Below are 15899 nucleotides of genomic sequence, written 5' to 3' on the forward strand. Positions count from 1 at the left end.
TGCCTTCTTCCTAAAGCCATTTCCTTCAATAGTGATAGGGAGCGCAGGCAGTCTGCAAGTCATTAGCACACTGCTGTTTTCACTTTCAGAAGAATACTGGAAACCCCTGAAGAGCAAAATCCCCCTCTCCATCCCAGTTACCTTCCAACCCTCTCTTTCTCTCCGCGTTTTCTTGCTTCCTTTCCTAGGGACGACCGAATAAGGGCAATTCTCAGCAATCCGCTATTTTGCTTTAATGAGAAGAGGGAAGGGGGGGGGGGATCTGGTAAAAAGTGGAAAAGGAATAAAGGTGAGAGGCAACAGCGGAAAGAGTATGGAATGCAGGAAAAGAGAGGTCATCGTGGGAAGGAGACAAGGTGAAGAAGAGTGCATGAAAACAGGCGACGTGTCAGAAGAGAACTTGCTAAATAAAGAAGGCAAAAAAAATTAAAAATGGAGCGCGGGGGGCGGGGGGGATGGGAGGAGCTGGTCAAGACGGGAGAGAAAGTGAAGGGCAGGTGGAACATCCGAGCGAGAGTTGCGGAGCCTGGGCCGAGACGCCCGGGCAGCAGGGTACTTGAGAGACCGATGTCAGGTGAATCGGGGTTGTGTGGGAAGCTTAACCCCCACTCCAGGCCATCTGGGAGAGGAATCCGGGCCGATGCCGGAGGGCAGAGGAACCGGGCTCTTACCGGTAGTTTGGGGCTGACCTCGCCCTTGCAAAAGTGGCAGAAAAACCGGTGCGCGGCAACCGCAGAGCCCGCGCCGGCCCCGGCCGCTGAAGCCTCCGCCATTTTTCTCTTTCGCCACGGCTGTCCGTCCGAGAGGGCAGCCGGCCGGTCTTTCGCCAGGCCGCTGGCTCCCGGCTGCTGTCGCCTCCTCTGCCGCCTCCGCCGCTTCCTCAGTGCCGCCAGCCTCTCCAGAGCCCGCGCGAGTCACGTGAGTCCGCCCGGCCCACAGAGGCGGTGGCGCGGCGGCTGACCCCGCGGCCCGCCTCCCAGAACCAAAGAGGCGCAGGAAGGAGAGTCCGCCCGCCGCCGCCCGCCGGCCGGCTTTTCAAACAGCCCCTCGTCGGTCCTCCAAACTCCCAGCGAGAAGAAGGAAAGAGCGTCCCCGGAAACCACCGAAACGCTGGGGTAGATCGGCACATGTTTTTCCTCTTCGCCGGTCCTCCTCGGTGGCCGTGCTCCTGCGCCAAAGAACCTTGGGCTCCCCCTCTGCCCGGGCGGTCAGCGGGAACCTCACAAAGCAGTCGTGGGGAACTCGGCGGCGTTACGTTGCATTGACCCAGAGGTTAGTGGAAAATGCTGTCTGAACGAGGCAGCCCTGTCTCTGGACCCGGGCATCCACTCCGGAACCGGAACCAGCAGGAAAGGAGTGAAGAGCCAGGAGCCAGGCTCCCTAGAAATCCTTTTCGAGGATGGCAGAGGGTCTGGGGATGTGTCCCCAAAGACCTGTGGATGGGGATAGTGAAGCTGAAAGGCATAGTCTTGGTTGGCTTCTGAGGGATTGGGAGAAATAGATGAACAAACCAGTGTTTGATAGCACTTGTGATTATATAGTCAACCATGTCTGTTTCTTTTTGTGTCTACTTTGTCAAGAAATCGAAATTTCAAAATTAAGTACTGCCCTGCTAACAACATACTTCATCTCCTATCTGAAACACCCTGTTGAAAAGCTATCATTTACCTCCTAACTTACTTTGCAAAGTTGTCATTGCCTGTTCACTCCCAATAGGAGTGAAACAATGAAGTATAGAATCTAAAGTCTGTGATAGATCGCAAAACCATCTACACCCAGTCTTTCAAGAAAATTAGAATCATACATGATCCCATAAAGATAAATCTCATATACATAGGTTTCCAGTCTTCTTTTTCCATGCATGCATGTGGGGATTTTTTCAGTAATTGAACTTTCCTCTACATTTTGCTTTGTAACCCGCATCTTTCAGTTACAGAATAATTTCCTACACTAATACATATTGTATTGTGAATGTTGGCATAGAATTCCATTGCATGCATATACCATAATTTATTGAAATAATCACTTATTAGGTTCCCAGAATATCAGTATTCTGACGTGACATATTTTTATCATTCCCTTGGAACAGAATATCTAAAACAAAAGAATTAGGTCAAAGAGATGCAAGATTTTAAGGCTTTTGGTATATCTACTGTCAAATTGCCATCTAGAAAGAACATGAATTTACATTCAGCAATTCTGCTCCCAACATAAAAGAAAAACTTCCCATCATACTGTTGTGTTTTTTTTTCTAGCTCTGAGACTCCTCAGCATAATGACTCAAGCAGAAATTAAACTGTGTTCTTTGTTGCTGCAAGAGCATTTTGGAGAGATTGTAGAAAAAATTGGAGTCCACCTAATCAGAACTGGCAGCCAGCCCCTAAGAGTTATTGCCCATGACACAGGAACATCACTAGATCAGGTAAGTTTGGATCACATCAATTTGCTTTCATTTCATTAATTTGTTTTACCTACCCTTTAATATTGTTACTGCCTGCCCCACAAGGACAGAGGAGCCTGATGTGCTGCAGTCCATAGGGTTGCAAAGAGTCAGACATGAGTAAGAGACCGGATAACCCCACAAAATGGAAAAGAGCAAAGTCTGCCCTAGAATCAGAATGGTGTTATTTGAGAGGAGAGAGAGATTGAGACATAGGGCCCAAGGTTCTGCTTCTCAAAGTGTTCTGGCTCCTTGTGGCTTCTTAGGCAAATCTTTGCTCCTCCTATCCCATACTTCATTTATTCATAATGAGTCTATTAATCTCAGTACTACATTTTAGGAATGAGAATAATATAGGGAAAGTAAACTGTACTTTGAAAAATAAAGATTGGAGGAAATATGAACATCATAGTAAGGAATCTTCCTGATTTTTTCCACTGACATTCGATTCTCACTAACTATTCCAGTGGAGAGAGGGAGCAATTTGCAGCTGTCTCTTGATGTTTAGGAAACTGTTGGACAAAACTTGCCAGCAATAATGAACTGCATCTTCAGATTTTTCTTCTCTTTTATATCCTCTCTAGGTAAAAAAAGCCCTTTGTGTCCTCATCCAGCACAACTTGGTGATATATCAAGTGCACAAACGTGGCGTGGTGGAGTATGAAGCCCAGTGCAACCGGGTGTTGCGAATGCTTAGGTATCCCCGGTACATCTACACCGCCAAAACACTATACAGTGACACTGGAGAGCTGATTGTTGAGGAGCTGTTGTTGAATGGCAAAATGACAATGTCAGCTGTTGTGAAGAAAGTAGCAGATAGGCTCACAGAGACTATGGAGGGTCAGTACTGTATCCACAGTTGTTAACAAAAGCATAGGTTGACTGGATGCAGGAGTGAACCCTTAGCTACCTGAGGCCGTCTCATTTGCCTGTTTCCTCCTGTCATACAGATGGCAAGACCATGGACTATGCCGAGGTATCGAACACATTTGTGCGACTAGTGGACACACACTTTGTGCAGCGTTGCCCTTTGGTGCCTGCCACTGAGAATTCAGATACTGGGCCACCACCACCTGCCCCCACTCTTGTCATCAATGAAAAGGACATGTACCTCGTTCCTAAGCTGAGCTTGATAGGTAAGGAATTTTGACCCTGAGATCTGTGACTTGCCCTAATTGTAGATTCTTTCTTGAACGTTTCATAGTGATTGTTAAATGAATGTTTTCATTGTTAACCAATGAAGCAGTTACCAAGGATTTGCTCTATGCCAGATACTATGGTATAAAGTGATGAAAAAAACATTATGGTCCCTGCCCTTATGGAGCTTGAGTCTAGTATAGGAAGCTTACATTAATCAGATAGACTCATGGATATGTAACTAACAAACTGTGATCAGTACTGTGAAGGAAAAGTATGAAAAGTGTGTTAGGAGTGTTATGAAAATATATAACAGGGGATCAGATTTCCCTGGGAGTTTAGGGCACATGCTTCTTTGAGAAAATGGCATTTGAACCAAGATTTGAAGCAGAAGTAGGAGCCAATCAGTGAGGTAAGGTGTGAAGAGGTACAGAAGATAAGCATTTTTGGCAAAAGGAATTGTTTGTAGTGAGGGAAAAAACAGTATATTTGAGGAATTAAAAGAAGATCAGTGTAGTTAAAGCAAAGAGAGCAACGGAAAGAGAGCCATACGATAAGGTTAGAGAGATAGGCAAGGAATAGATCATGCAAGATCTCATAGAGCACTTGTTCTTTATCCTAGATGCGAAAGAAAACTACTAAAGGATTTTAGAGGAAGTAACATGATCTAATTTGCATTTTAAAAATATGTTTCTGTCTGCAAAAAGGAAGGGGCAAAGGTAAATGTAGACAAACCAGTGAATAATTAGGCATAGAAGGGATGAGGAAAACAGAAATCAAGAATGACATCTGGCTGGCGTAATGGAAGGATGAGCATACTATTCACTGTGAAAGGAAGCCTTGGAACAGGAGCAGTTTGAGGGAGAGAGACTATGAGTTTCTTTTTGAACATGTTGAGTTTCAGGTGACTTCATCATTAACTTGAATTTCTTGTAGTTCCTCCGTCTCCTCAACATCTCTTGCCTAGAGGCCACTACAGATGTCTTTGGGATAGCGACACCTGCTGTCACCTTCCACAATTTCCTGTCATCATAGGAGATGTAGCCTATCAGTGCAACTGTTCTGTTTGGCAGGGAAAGGTAAAAGGAGGAGATCGTCTGACGAAGATGCTACTGGGGAGCCCAAGGCCAAGAGACCAAAACAGAGCACAGATAACAAAGAGGTAATGATGCTTCTGGACTTGGAGTCCTCACCCTGAGGCCAGCCAGGAAGAGCACTGAGATACCAAGCCCTGAAGAGCTTCAAGGTTCTTGGGTTGAGAAGTAGTGGGATTATGAACTTCATCAAATGTTGGCCAGGGACAGACTAACAAAGAAGGCACTCCATTACTGTCTCTATACTGCCCATTACTGTCTCCCTTCTGAGGCTTAACCTCATTGGACAGAGGTAGTAGCTTATGCACAAATAAAGGGCTTAGAAAAAGTTCAACTTGATCATTGTGGCTGGACTATAGAGACCCACAGGGATGCGTGGTCACAAATGAGTCTAGAAAGATATGTGTAGGCCTGAGCTCTTACATTCAAATGCCTTCTCAGCATCCCTATAAAGATGTCTAATAACCATCCCAAAAGTAGTATGACTAAAACAGAGTAATTGATTCTCATTCCTAGCTATCTACTCCCTCCTAAGCTTTCCTCATCTTAGGAACATCACCAAGACCAATCACCTTGGATACCATTTGCTTAGACCAAAGTCCTGGGAGCCATCTGACCTTACAGTAAAACCTGTCAACCCAATTTCAAAAATCAATTCAAATCTGACTGTTTCTTACCATTCCCAGTCACCTTAGTCCAAACCACTATGACTGTAGTCAAGACTTCACCAACGCTCTCCTAAGTGGTCTCCCTTCCTACTTTCATACCTACATAAGAGCCAAAATGACTTGCTAAATTGTTCCTTTAAAAAAAACCCATCACTGATTTTTGACTCCTTTAATAACTTCCCACTACTCTTAGAAGCAATCCAGATCTTTACCATGGATTCTTATCCCTTACATGAACTAAGACTTGGCATGATATGCTGGAGACAAGGCTCTCCAATCTCAGCTCTTCCTTCCGTCCCTCAAATAGGTCATATGTGCTCTTTCTAGGCTTTTGGCTTTTGTCCCTAGGATTTCTTCTGCTTCAAATACTTTTCCTCAGATCTTCATGTAGTTTCCTCTTTTTCATCGTTCCAATCTCAGTTCAAATGCTGTTTTTTAAGAGCTCGAGCACCATTGCCCACTCTCTACTCCATTCTCTACCACATTTTCCCATTTCATCTTCACAGCATTTAAAGGTAGATGAAATTATTTATTATTTGTACTCCCAATAGACTATAACTCTTTGAGGACAAATCTTGACCCTGGTACCTGGAATACTAACATAACATCAGTAAATATTTTTTGATCGACTAAGAGGTTTATACTTCACTCTGAAGATAAGGGGGAGTCGTTGATGAATTTTAAACATGTGAATGAAGTAGCTAGATTTACGATTTAGAAATGTTACTATGCATTTCAGAGAGTCTACCTGTACTTGTTCATCTGTACATTTTTCTATAGAGTACTCATAGCTTTTTTCAGATTCTTCAGGGGGATTGTACCCCAAAAGCTGGAAAAGCACAGCTCTATGAGAAACGGGGAGAACAGTGCAAAAAGAAAAAGATTAAAAACAGAAAACCAAATTATTCTCTTTTATAGTGTTCATTTTAAAAAAATGAAAATTAGTTAGGAGGCTACTTACAGTCATTCAGATGAGTCAAGATTAGAGCCTAAAATAAGGTAATGACAGGATAAAGAAAAGTAGACCTCTGATTGGGCTTCCTTTGTGGCTCAGCTGGTAAAGAATCCGCCGGCAATGTGGGAGACCTTGGTTTGATCCCTGGGTTGGGAACATCCCCTGGAGAAGGGAAAGGCTACCCACTGCAGTATTCTGGCCTGGAGAATTCCATGGACTCTATAGTCCATGGGGTCGCAAAGAGTCAGACACAACTGAGCAACCTTCACTTCACTAAATCCACACAATTGAATGGTTTTGTTCTCCACCCAATTTAGTCACTACTGTATAGGAAAAGGAACAGTAAAATCCAAACTCCTCCTAGAAAACTTCATTGTATCTAAATGTTTCTTTCTAATACTTTTCTCCTCTTCAGCCCATTCCAGATGATGGGATTTATTGGCAAGCCAACCTTGACAGATTCCATCAGCACTTCCGTGACCAAGCCATTGTCAGTGCAGTTGCCAACAGGATGGACCAGGTGATAGATCTAAGTGGGCGGGACAGTGGCTATCAGGAACATTACACTGTTTACCAGATGTGGCCACTGGCATGTAGCCAGAGCCCACGCAGCAGAGTGAATTCTGAATTCCAGTTCACTGTTCATACCTAGACCAGTAGTGAGATCGTGAGGACCATGCTCCGGATGAGTGAGGTCACCACTCCCTCTGGTGCCCCCTTCACCCAGCCACTGTCTTCCAACGAGGTGAGCTGCATGCTTCTTATACTAGTTTTCTGACAGACTCTTGGATGTTATAATTATTATATGTAGAGCCTGGGATTAGGTTAAGGTCTGGACCTTGAAAGAAAGGGTTTTTGCCGTTTGAGGTGAGACAGTGATTATCCCCAGGTGGTAGGTAATGAAATATGTGGTCTCTTGGGAATTCAACCTTTAAAAACCTAAACCACTATTTTAGTCAAAGTACATGTAATTCTTTTTTTTTTCATTTTGAATATATTTTATTGAAGTGCAGTTGATTTACAGTGTTGCATTAATTTCTGCTATACAGCAAAGTGATTGAGTTTTATATATATACACACACACACTCTTTGCTTTTTCATGTTCTTTTCCTTACTGGTTTATCACAGGATATTGAATATAGTTCCCTGTGCTATACAGCAAACCTTGTTGTTCATTCATTCTACATGTAATAGTTTGCATCTGCTTATCCCAAACTCCCAAGCCAAACCCTCCCCTACCCACCTCCCTCTTGGCAACTACAAGTCTGTTCTCTGTAAGTCTGTTTCTGTTTTGTAGATAAGTTCATTTGTGTCATATTTTAGATTCCACATATAAATGATACTGTGTAGTATTTGTTTTTCTCTTTCTGATTTACTCTACTTAGTATGATAACCTCTAGGTTAATCCATGGCTGAGTAGTATTTCGTTGTATATATATGGTACAGATTACTCTTAATTATTCTAAGTATTCACTGTTTGGAATCTGAGCCTTAGTGCTCAGGATATTATTTGGCTGCTTGTATTTGTTTTTTTCAGTATATTTATTTTAATTTTTTAATGTTTTGTCTATTAAGTTTTGATTGAAAAAATATTTAATATATCAAATACTTTATATTGTTACTTTTTAACCATACCAATATTTATCCATATTAAATATAGTTGTATTTTTACAGTGTTTAAATTTTAAGTTATTATAACAAAAATTTTAATGTAAATGTTTTTCTGATGACAAAAATAATTATATGACCAGTATTTAGAAATTATAGTTATTTTTCTAATATTTATTTATTTAGCTGCACCAGGTCTTAGTTGCTACACGTGGGATCTTTGATCTTTGTTGCAGCATGCAGGATCTTTCACTGCAGCATGCAAACTCTTAGTTGCAGCATGTGGGATCTAGTTCCCTGACCAGGGATCAAACGTGGGCACCCTGCTTTGGGAGCACAGAGTCTCAGCTACTGGACCACCAGGGAAGTCCCTAGAAGTGTATAGTTTTTCAAAGTTGTGGTTCCCCAAACTTTCAGAAGTGGCAGGCAAGTATCTTGTAGATGGTAGTTACATGGGTATATAAAATTATCAACACTCATTAAACTGAATCCTTACAATCTGTCCTTCTTGTATGTAACATACTCTAGTTTAAATACATATGTAGTTTTGGATAATCCCAACCCCAGAGATCTTTGTCAATAGTTTGATACATATCTTTATTCAGACTTCTTATATATAGTCTCACTTAAATGTAGGTATATGTATATTTTTTAACAAAAATTTTAAAAGGGGTTATACTCTGCATACTGTTCTAAACTTGCTTCTCTCATATGACAGTATATACAAACTTCCTTTTCATGATCTGTCTCATTCTTTATAATGGCCATATCACATTCCACTTAATGTGGCCATGCTGTACTTAATGAATTCCTTATTATTGGACATGTGAATTCTTTCCAGTTTTTTACTCTTACCAACAATGCTGCTGTGCTTTGGGACATTTTTATACTTGTGATATCTTGCAATGTCACCAGTTCTAAGTTCCCAAACTCATTGTCACTGTGTCTTTTTGCTCCATAGATCTTCAGATCCCTCCCTGTTGGCTATAACATCTCTAAGCAAGTTCTTGATCAGTATCTCACTCTGCTGGCAGATGATCCAGTAAGTTTTTTTTTCTTTTTTCTGTTGTGTTTAGAATTAATTTCTGCCGCTGATAGCTGGTAGGAGTCTTCTGCAGCTTCATTCTCTACCTTACCAGCTCAGACAATTTCTCTACCATCACCTGATGGGAGAGCTTCCTCCTACCGACTCGACCAGATTTGCTCTTCTGGAAACAGAATCATTGGACTTTCCATTCAGATAACACAAGTTCTCTCTTTTTTCAATAGCTAGAGTTTGTTGGAAAGTCTGGCGACAGTGGTGGAGGAATGTATGTCATCAGTATCCTTATTGGTGGTTATTTCCTTAACAGTCAGGCAGCCTGAACTATGAAACAGAAGGGTGACTTTAGAAAAGATTTGATGATATTTAGTATACTAAGTGGGGAGGGGAATGGCAACCCACTCTAGTATTCTTGCCTGGAGAATTCCACAGTCAGAAGAGCCCAGCAGGCTACAGTCCATGGCGTTGCAAAGAGTTGGACACGACTGAGCGACTAACACACACATATAGTATACTAAGTAAGTTAGAAAATTGAACTAAAACACTGATGATAAAGAAGTAAAACAGACTTTTAACCAACTAAATTTTACTTAAGCAAAACCCTGACTTAAGCACCTTTAGTTAATTAAGGTTTTGAAACATAACATAAATGAGACCAATGTGAAAAACAAAACAGTATTTAAATTTTAAATTAAATACTTGGGAATAAAACTAAGAGCACAATATCCAGGCCAAAACATTATGGAGTGACCTTTACTGTCTACATAAAGACCTGCATAAGGCCCTAGGATCTCTAGCCACTGCCACTCTGGAGTCCGTCGTACAAGAGAGGTAAGGTGGTTACCCTGAAAGGGTTGGGGGTCGGATAGTTCCTTTCCATACCCCATTTGAACAAGTGATTTGATCACTAGGTAACCAACCAGTATAGGCACACCTTGGCACATCTTGCCCCATTTTCCATTGGACTACTATGGATCCCATCTATTACTGCTCTTTACCCTAAATACCCTGCTGCTTAATTCCCAGGGATGCCAATTCATCAGCCTTCCTAACACCTTTCCTTACAAATGCAGGAACTGAGGCATTCGAGTCAGCAGTTGGTGACTCTTATGATTAGCAGTATTGTCATTGATCAATGGAGTTAGGAAGGATTCTCTGATTGCTGTTCCTTTCAGGTCTTTGCTCCACACATAGAACTAAACAACCCTCTGTGACTAAGAACTAAAGCTAATTTATGTTGGCATGCCATTTGCTTTCTTTATTCCTTTCCAGATTTGGATCTCGCTGTGCCAGAATATTCCGTCTAGTTTTACAAAAGAAACACTTGGAGCAGAAGCAGGTAGAAGACTTTGCAATGATTCCAGCGAAGGAAGCAAAGGATATGCTTTATAAGATGCTCTCAGAAAATTTCATATCACTGCAGGTAACAGTAATTGCCAACCAGCAGAGGTAATGGATGAGAGAAATTGCTAAAGCAAATATTCTGAACCTCAAACAAACTCTGTATCTGTCTTTGAGACAAAAGGAAAAAAAAAGATTGACAAAGACATAGCAAGCACTTGCAAGATAACTGTGGAGCTTTATCTGGCCTTGTGAAAAAGAGGCAAAGCCAAGAAATTACCCCAGAATCACCGTACCTTTTTTTCTTTAGCTCCTTGTTCCTATGATTTATCCTTTCCTCACGTCTTAAGTTTATTACCGGTCAGTCTATCAATAGCATCTGTTGGGTCCTCACTGCATGCAGAGCTATGTACTCTACCCTAAAAGGAAATAAGATAGAATGGATTTTGGAATCAGAGTCACAGCTCCGCCTATCACCCAGTTACACTAAGCAAATTACCTACCGTCCTTTTTCCCACCTACAAAATGGTGATAGATGGAGGTAACAGAAATAATATGCTGCTGCTAAGTCACTTCAGTCGTGTCCGACTCTGTGCGACCCCATAGGCAGCAGCCCACCAGGCTCCCCCGTCCCTGGGATTCTCCAGGCAAGAACACTGGAGTGAGTTGCCATTTCCTTCTCCAATGCATGAAAGAGAGAAGTGAAAGTGAAGTCGCTCAGTCGTGTCTGACCCTCAGCGACCCCATGGACTGCAGCCTCCCAGGCTCCTCCGTCCAGGGGTTTTCCAGGCAAGAGTACTGGAGTGGGGTGCCATTGCCTTCTCCAGAAATAATATAGTTTGTTGTAAAAATCAAATGCAGTCTACTTGGCACATAAGAGTTGCTCAATAAATGTTAAGTGCCTTCTCTTTCCTCCTCACTCAGGATGTTGACAATCAAAGGAAAAAATAGGACATCCCAGCCCTCCATATGGCTGATTATGCTATAAACACAGATGCTATATGACTGGGGAAGAGGGAATATAGGTGAAAGAGAGGGCTTAGTAACTCCAGATGGCACAGGTATTTACTTTGCCAGTTCTGAAGGAAAGTATAATGTCTCTTGTTTTTCTTTTTGTGGACAAATAGGAAATTCCCAAAACACCAGACCATGCCCCATCCCGGACCTTCTATTTATATACTGTGAACATCCTGTCAGCTGCCCGAATGTTGCTGCACAGGTGCTACAAGGTAACTCCTCCGCATTCCCTCTACAGAGCTGTCTCACCCTCACGCGCCCTTTAGCTGTTTCGCCTGAGCTACTTATGTAGAACTATGTGCATTTCTTCTCTCTCCTCAGAGTGTAGCCAACTTAATAGAAAGGAGACAATTTGAAACCAAAGAAAACAAGTGAGTAACATTTTCAGCTGAGTAATTACATATTTCAAGGCCAAAAAGCTTATGGGGAAATTTCCTACAGAAATGGAAACCAGTAGAGATAATAACCTGTCTGGTTGCACTGAATTATTGGCTTAGGTTGGCATAATCATGCATTCATATACACTTTTGTCAGATATCCCCAGTGAAATAGTTTTGCAGATTAAATTTATGGGCAACATATAAACTGGCACCAAACTTTAAGTACAAGTGAGAAGCAGCAAGAGTTTCAGGAATAAAGTCACATTTCTAATTAAACTTGTAGGAAACATCCTTAGAGAGTGACATTGTCCACTTTGACCAGGAACATGGTAAAGGGGGAGATATGCCCCAGGTGTATGAGATGAAATCTCCAAGGCTAGGGGACATGCCTCAGAGTTGTGTTTTTCTGACAGGCGTCTACTAGAAAAGTCTCAGAGGGTAGAAGCCATCATTGCATCTATGCAGGCTACAGGCGCAGAGGAGGCGCAACTGCAGGAAATTGAGGAGATGATCACAGCCCCCGAACGCCAGCAGCTAGAGACCCTGAAGCGCAACGTCAACAAGTAAGCCTCACAAACTTCAAAGCTATGTTTCAAAATGCCCTCCAAACAAATCCACTTTGATGTCCTCCCACCCCTCCAACATGAGCAAATTGAAACTCACTATCTTCCTCCTCACCTCAATTAACAGAATTTAATCCACCTATTTCCCTAAACTCAAATTTCTGAAGATATTCTCAGCTTCTCCTCCCTCACCTCTCCCTCACCTCTCTCTCTCCTCTCCTCTTTCCTCTCTTTCCTCTCTCTCCTCTCTCTCTCTCTGTCTCATGTTCACCGCAACTCTTGATGTTACTTCAGCAGAGGTGTCCCAAATTTGGCCTTTCATCTTGCTCTCCATGCATGCCCTTCTCACCTTTTTCCAAGACCTTTGCAGTCACCTCCCCCTTCAAACCATTTCTTATAATGCTTTCAAAGTTAGTTTCTTTAAAGGGATTGATAGTAGCACTCTTCTACTTTAAATGCTTTATTGACTTCTTATTTACAGCGTAAAGACCAGCCTCCTTGGTGTAACATACAAGTCCTTTCATGGTCTCCTACTAGCCTGTCCCTTCTTCCTCATTTCCTTTCACTCTTCACCATAGGCCTTCATAGAGATTGCTTTGAATCTGGGGAAGATTGCCATCTTAATGATACTAAATCTTCCAACCCATGAATATGAAAGGTCTTTCCATTTACTTAGTTCTTCCTTAATCTCTTTCATTGATGTTTTCAGTATTCAAGTCTTATAGTTTTTTTTGTTAAATTTATTCCTGTTTATTCTTTGTTGATGCTGTTTTAGTGTTTTCTTAAATTTCATTTTTGAATTGTTTATTGCCAATATATAGAAATAGAACTGATTTTTGTGTTTTGATTTTATATCCTGCAATTTTGCCTATTCATGTACTAGATGTGGTAAGTTTTTTGTGGATCCTTTGAGTTTTTTCTGTCTATAGGATTATGTCATCTGTGAATTAGAAAGAGCTTTACTTCTTTCTTTTCAATCTAGATGCCTTTTGTTTGTTTTTCTTGCCTAATTTCCAGACTAGAACTTCCAGTGAAATGTTGAATGGAAGTAAAAAGCAGGCATCCTTGTCTTGTTCCTAATCATAGAGGGAAAGTTTTCAGTTGTTCTCCACTAAGTATGATGCTCAGTATGGGTTTTTCATAGATGATTTTTATCAGTATTATCAGTAGAAGTGGTATTCCCTTCTATTCCTAATCACTTTCAGCCTCAGCCACTCTCAGCTTCTATTTTAAAATACACTAGGCCCTTTTACACCTGTGCCTTTGCTGTGTGCTTTTTCCTCCTTGCAAATTAGACTATAACTTCTCCTGGGACAGAGGTGGTGTTTTTTGAATCCTCATCAATTTCCACAGTGCCTAGCACACACAAGATGCTTGGTCAATGGGAGAATGAGCTATTAGTTCTCTTGCTTTCTGCCCAGTACTTTCGAGGGTAACCAGTCCAGCCTCTAATCTTAAATGTGCTGATAAATGTTCAGTCTGGACAAATGCTCTCATTTATTTCACTCAGGTTGGATGCCTGTGAGATCCAGGTGGATGAAACCATCTTCCTGCTGGAGTCATACATCGAGAGCACCATGAAGAGACAGTGACCCAGAAGAAAAGTCTTCCTCCAAAGATCTGAGGGGATTGGAAGGAAGAATAAAGGAGTAGGAGAAGATCCAGATTCTGTGCTGACATTCCCTCTCCCTACCACCCGGAGTACACCAGAAAGAGTGTGACCTGTCTTTTTTTTTAAGTTTGCTGATCCTGTTTTAGAACCATCTTTATATTCTACCCTCATCAAATCCTGCCAGGAGAAAGAACCTTAAATCAACTAGATTAATCACCTATTAGATGCATCAGTTCCCACCGAGAAGTCAGCTAAAGCTGTGTTTGAACATCCCTGACAATGAGAAAAACTTCTTCCTAAGCTTTTTATCCCATTTTCAAAAAGCTGCACCTGTTCTTTACTTTGTTAAACTGTAATATTAAACACACACACAGTGTAGAGAATGTGAAAGACTACCACGAGAGGGGGATAAAAGCTATTTTTAGGGCTAGCAGGTGGATTGGCCCAAGCAGTCATACTAGAATCTATGGATAAATGTCACATTTGCCAGCTCTGGGCTTCTAACACATCTGAAATTATGTGTGTGAAACTTAGCACAGTGCTTGGCATATGGTAAGCACTCAATAAATCACTGCCTTTCTCTTCACCATTATTCCTAAAAACTGGCAATTGTAACTTCCCTCTCTCAGTACTGTGGATAGATGACTAGTTGGTATAATTTGTCCCAGCAGCTTCATTTCATTTAAAGCAGTTAGGTCCTATTTCATAATCAGTTCAGTTTGCTCCTACCAAGTGTTAGTCCTAATTCATTAAACATTGGAATGCCAATTAACTGTAGAGACAATACACAAAGATAACTCTTAATACAATACCATCTCTGCCTTCAAGACACCGCCATTTTTGAGCACAAGTTAGTACTAGAATGCAAAGATGAATACCCTCTAGCACAAACGTAATGAAAGGAGACAAATAAGTACAAGGATGTGTTGGGGGGCTGTAGTATAGAAGTGAAGGGGGAAAGGGTCAGGCCAGAAAGGAGGCAAAGAGAAGTGACACAATCTGTATTTTGAAAGATAGGGATTTACCAGGTGAAAGGGGGAAAGACCCCAGAGGGAAGCAGACCCTGTTTCTTAGGGGAACCAGATATGATATGACTAGAAAACGGCATAAATCCTACCAGAATTGACAGGCAGGAGCAAGAACTGGTGGGTCCTTGCTGTGCTGTGGTAAGTAGCTTAGCTTATCCTGAGAGCACGGAGAAGCAAAATGAGCAGACTTGTATTTTGGAAAGATCACTCTGAACTGTAGAGAATGAATTGGCGGGGGCAGGACTATTTCAGTACAGTCACTCAGTTGTGTCCGACTCTGTGATCCCATGGACTGCTGCACACCAGGCCTCCCTGTCCATCACCAATTCCCAGGGTTTACTCAAACTCATATCCATTGAGTTGGTGATGACATCCAGCCATCTCAACCTCTGTCATCCCCTTTTCCTTCTGTCTTCAATCTTTCCCAGCATCAGGGTCTTTTCAGATGAGTCAGTTCTTTGCATCAGGTGGCCAAAGTATTGGAGTGTCAGCTTCAACATTAAGTCCTTCCAATGAATATTCAAGACTGATTTCTTTTAGGATGGACTACGTACAGATATGTAATAATATCTCAGGTAGAATATGAGGAAGACTTGAACTAGGGCACTGGAAGCTGGAGATTAAGACACGGATTTGAGAACATTTAAGGAGGTAGAATCTGGTGGACTTGGCTGCCATTTGAGTGAAAAGAAAGAGAAGGTGTCAAGAATGTTTCCTGGGTGTCTGGCTAAGAGATAGATGTAATTAATCCGAGGTGTTACCTGCTAGCACAGGTGTGCAGAGTGCCCTGAGGGTTGCTTACATAGTTCCACCCATGCCTGGTGGGAAATGACACACGAGTCCAGAAATCACTCTCAGTCTAGGGATCATTTTCCTAAACAGAAGATGGGAGGACAAGAGGAGCTGAGGATCTAGAGGCGTTCCGCTTTGTCATTTACTTATTGCCTGCTGGATCATCCCCAAGGTTCTTCCCTAAGTTTCCCCCTGGGACGTTCCGGAAGCCCGGTTTGCTTC

The 15899-nt window shown here is 42.0% G+C and overlaps 2 protein-coding genes across 3 annotated transcripts in view; one reads left to right on the top strand and one right to left on the bottom strand.

Annotated features, from left to right (window-relative positions):
- Nucleotides 1-1347, bottom strand: part of RNF115 (ring finger protein 115) — a 73243-nt gene extending 71896 nt beyond the window's left edge. Inside the window, exon 1 of the mRNA XM_069602892.1 lies at nucleotides 672-1347. Coding sequence (XP_069458993.1) covers nucleotides 672-773 — 102 coding nt within the window. The 5' untranslated portion in view covers nucleotides 774-1347. The remainder of the gene's footprint in view (nucleotides 1-671) is intronic.
- POLR3C (RNA polymerase III subunit C) lies at nucleotides 468-14459 on the top strand. Of its 2 annotated transcripts, none has more exons than XM_069602821.1 (15): nucleotides 468-1272; nucleotides 2256-2422; nucleotides 3025-3280; nucleotides 3391-3576; nucleotides 4651-4739; nucleotides 6710-6814; nucleotides 6947-7039; nucleotides 8864-8944; nucleotides 9172-9223; nucleotides 9715-9775; nucleotides 10217-10367; nucleotides 11413-11514; nucleotides 11624-11673; nucleotides 12096-12245; nucleotides 13756-14459. In XM_069602821.1, exons 2-15 carry the CDS (start codon nucleotides 2276-2278, stop codon nucleotides 13835-13837), a joined length of 1605 nt encoding a protein of 534 aa, XP_069458922.1. In that variant the 5' UTR covers nucleotides 468-1272; nucleotides 2256-2275; the 3' UTR covers nucleotides 13838-14459. The 2 variants fall into 2 exon arrangements, 1 of the variants encoding a protein (XP_069458922.1); XR_011259741.1 differs by having other exon boundaries at nucleotides 507-1272; nucleotides 11595-11673.
- Nucleotides 14460-15899: the final 1440 nt, after the last annotated feature.

This window comes from Ovis canadensis, chromosome 1 (genome assembly GCF_042477335.2).
Source record: "Ovis canadensis isolate MfBH-ARS-UI-01 breed Bighorn chromosome 1, ARS-UI_OviCan_v2, whole genome shotgun sequence".
Classification (NCBI taxonomy): domain Eukaryota; kingdom Metazoa; phylum Chordata; class Mammalia; order Artiodactyla; family Bovidae; genus Ovis; species Ovis canadensis.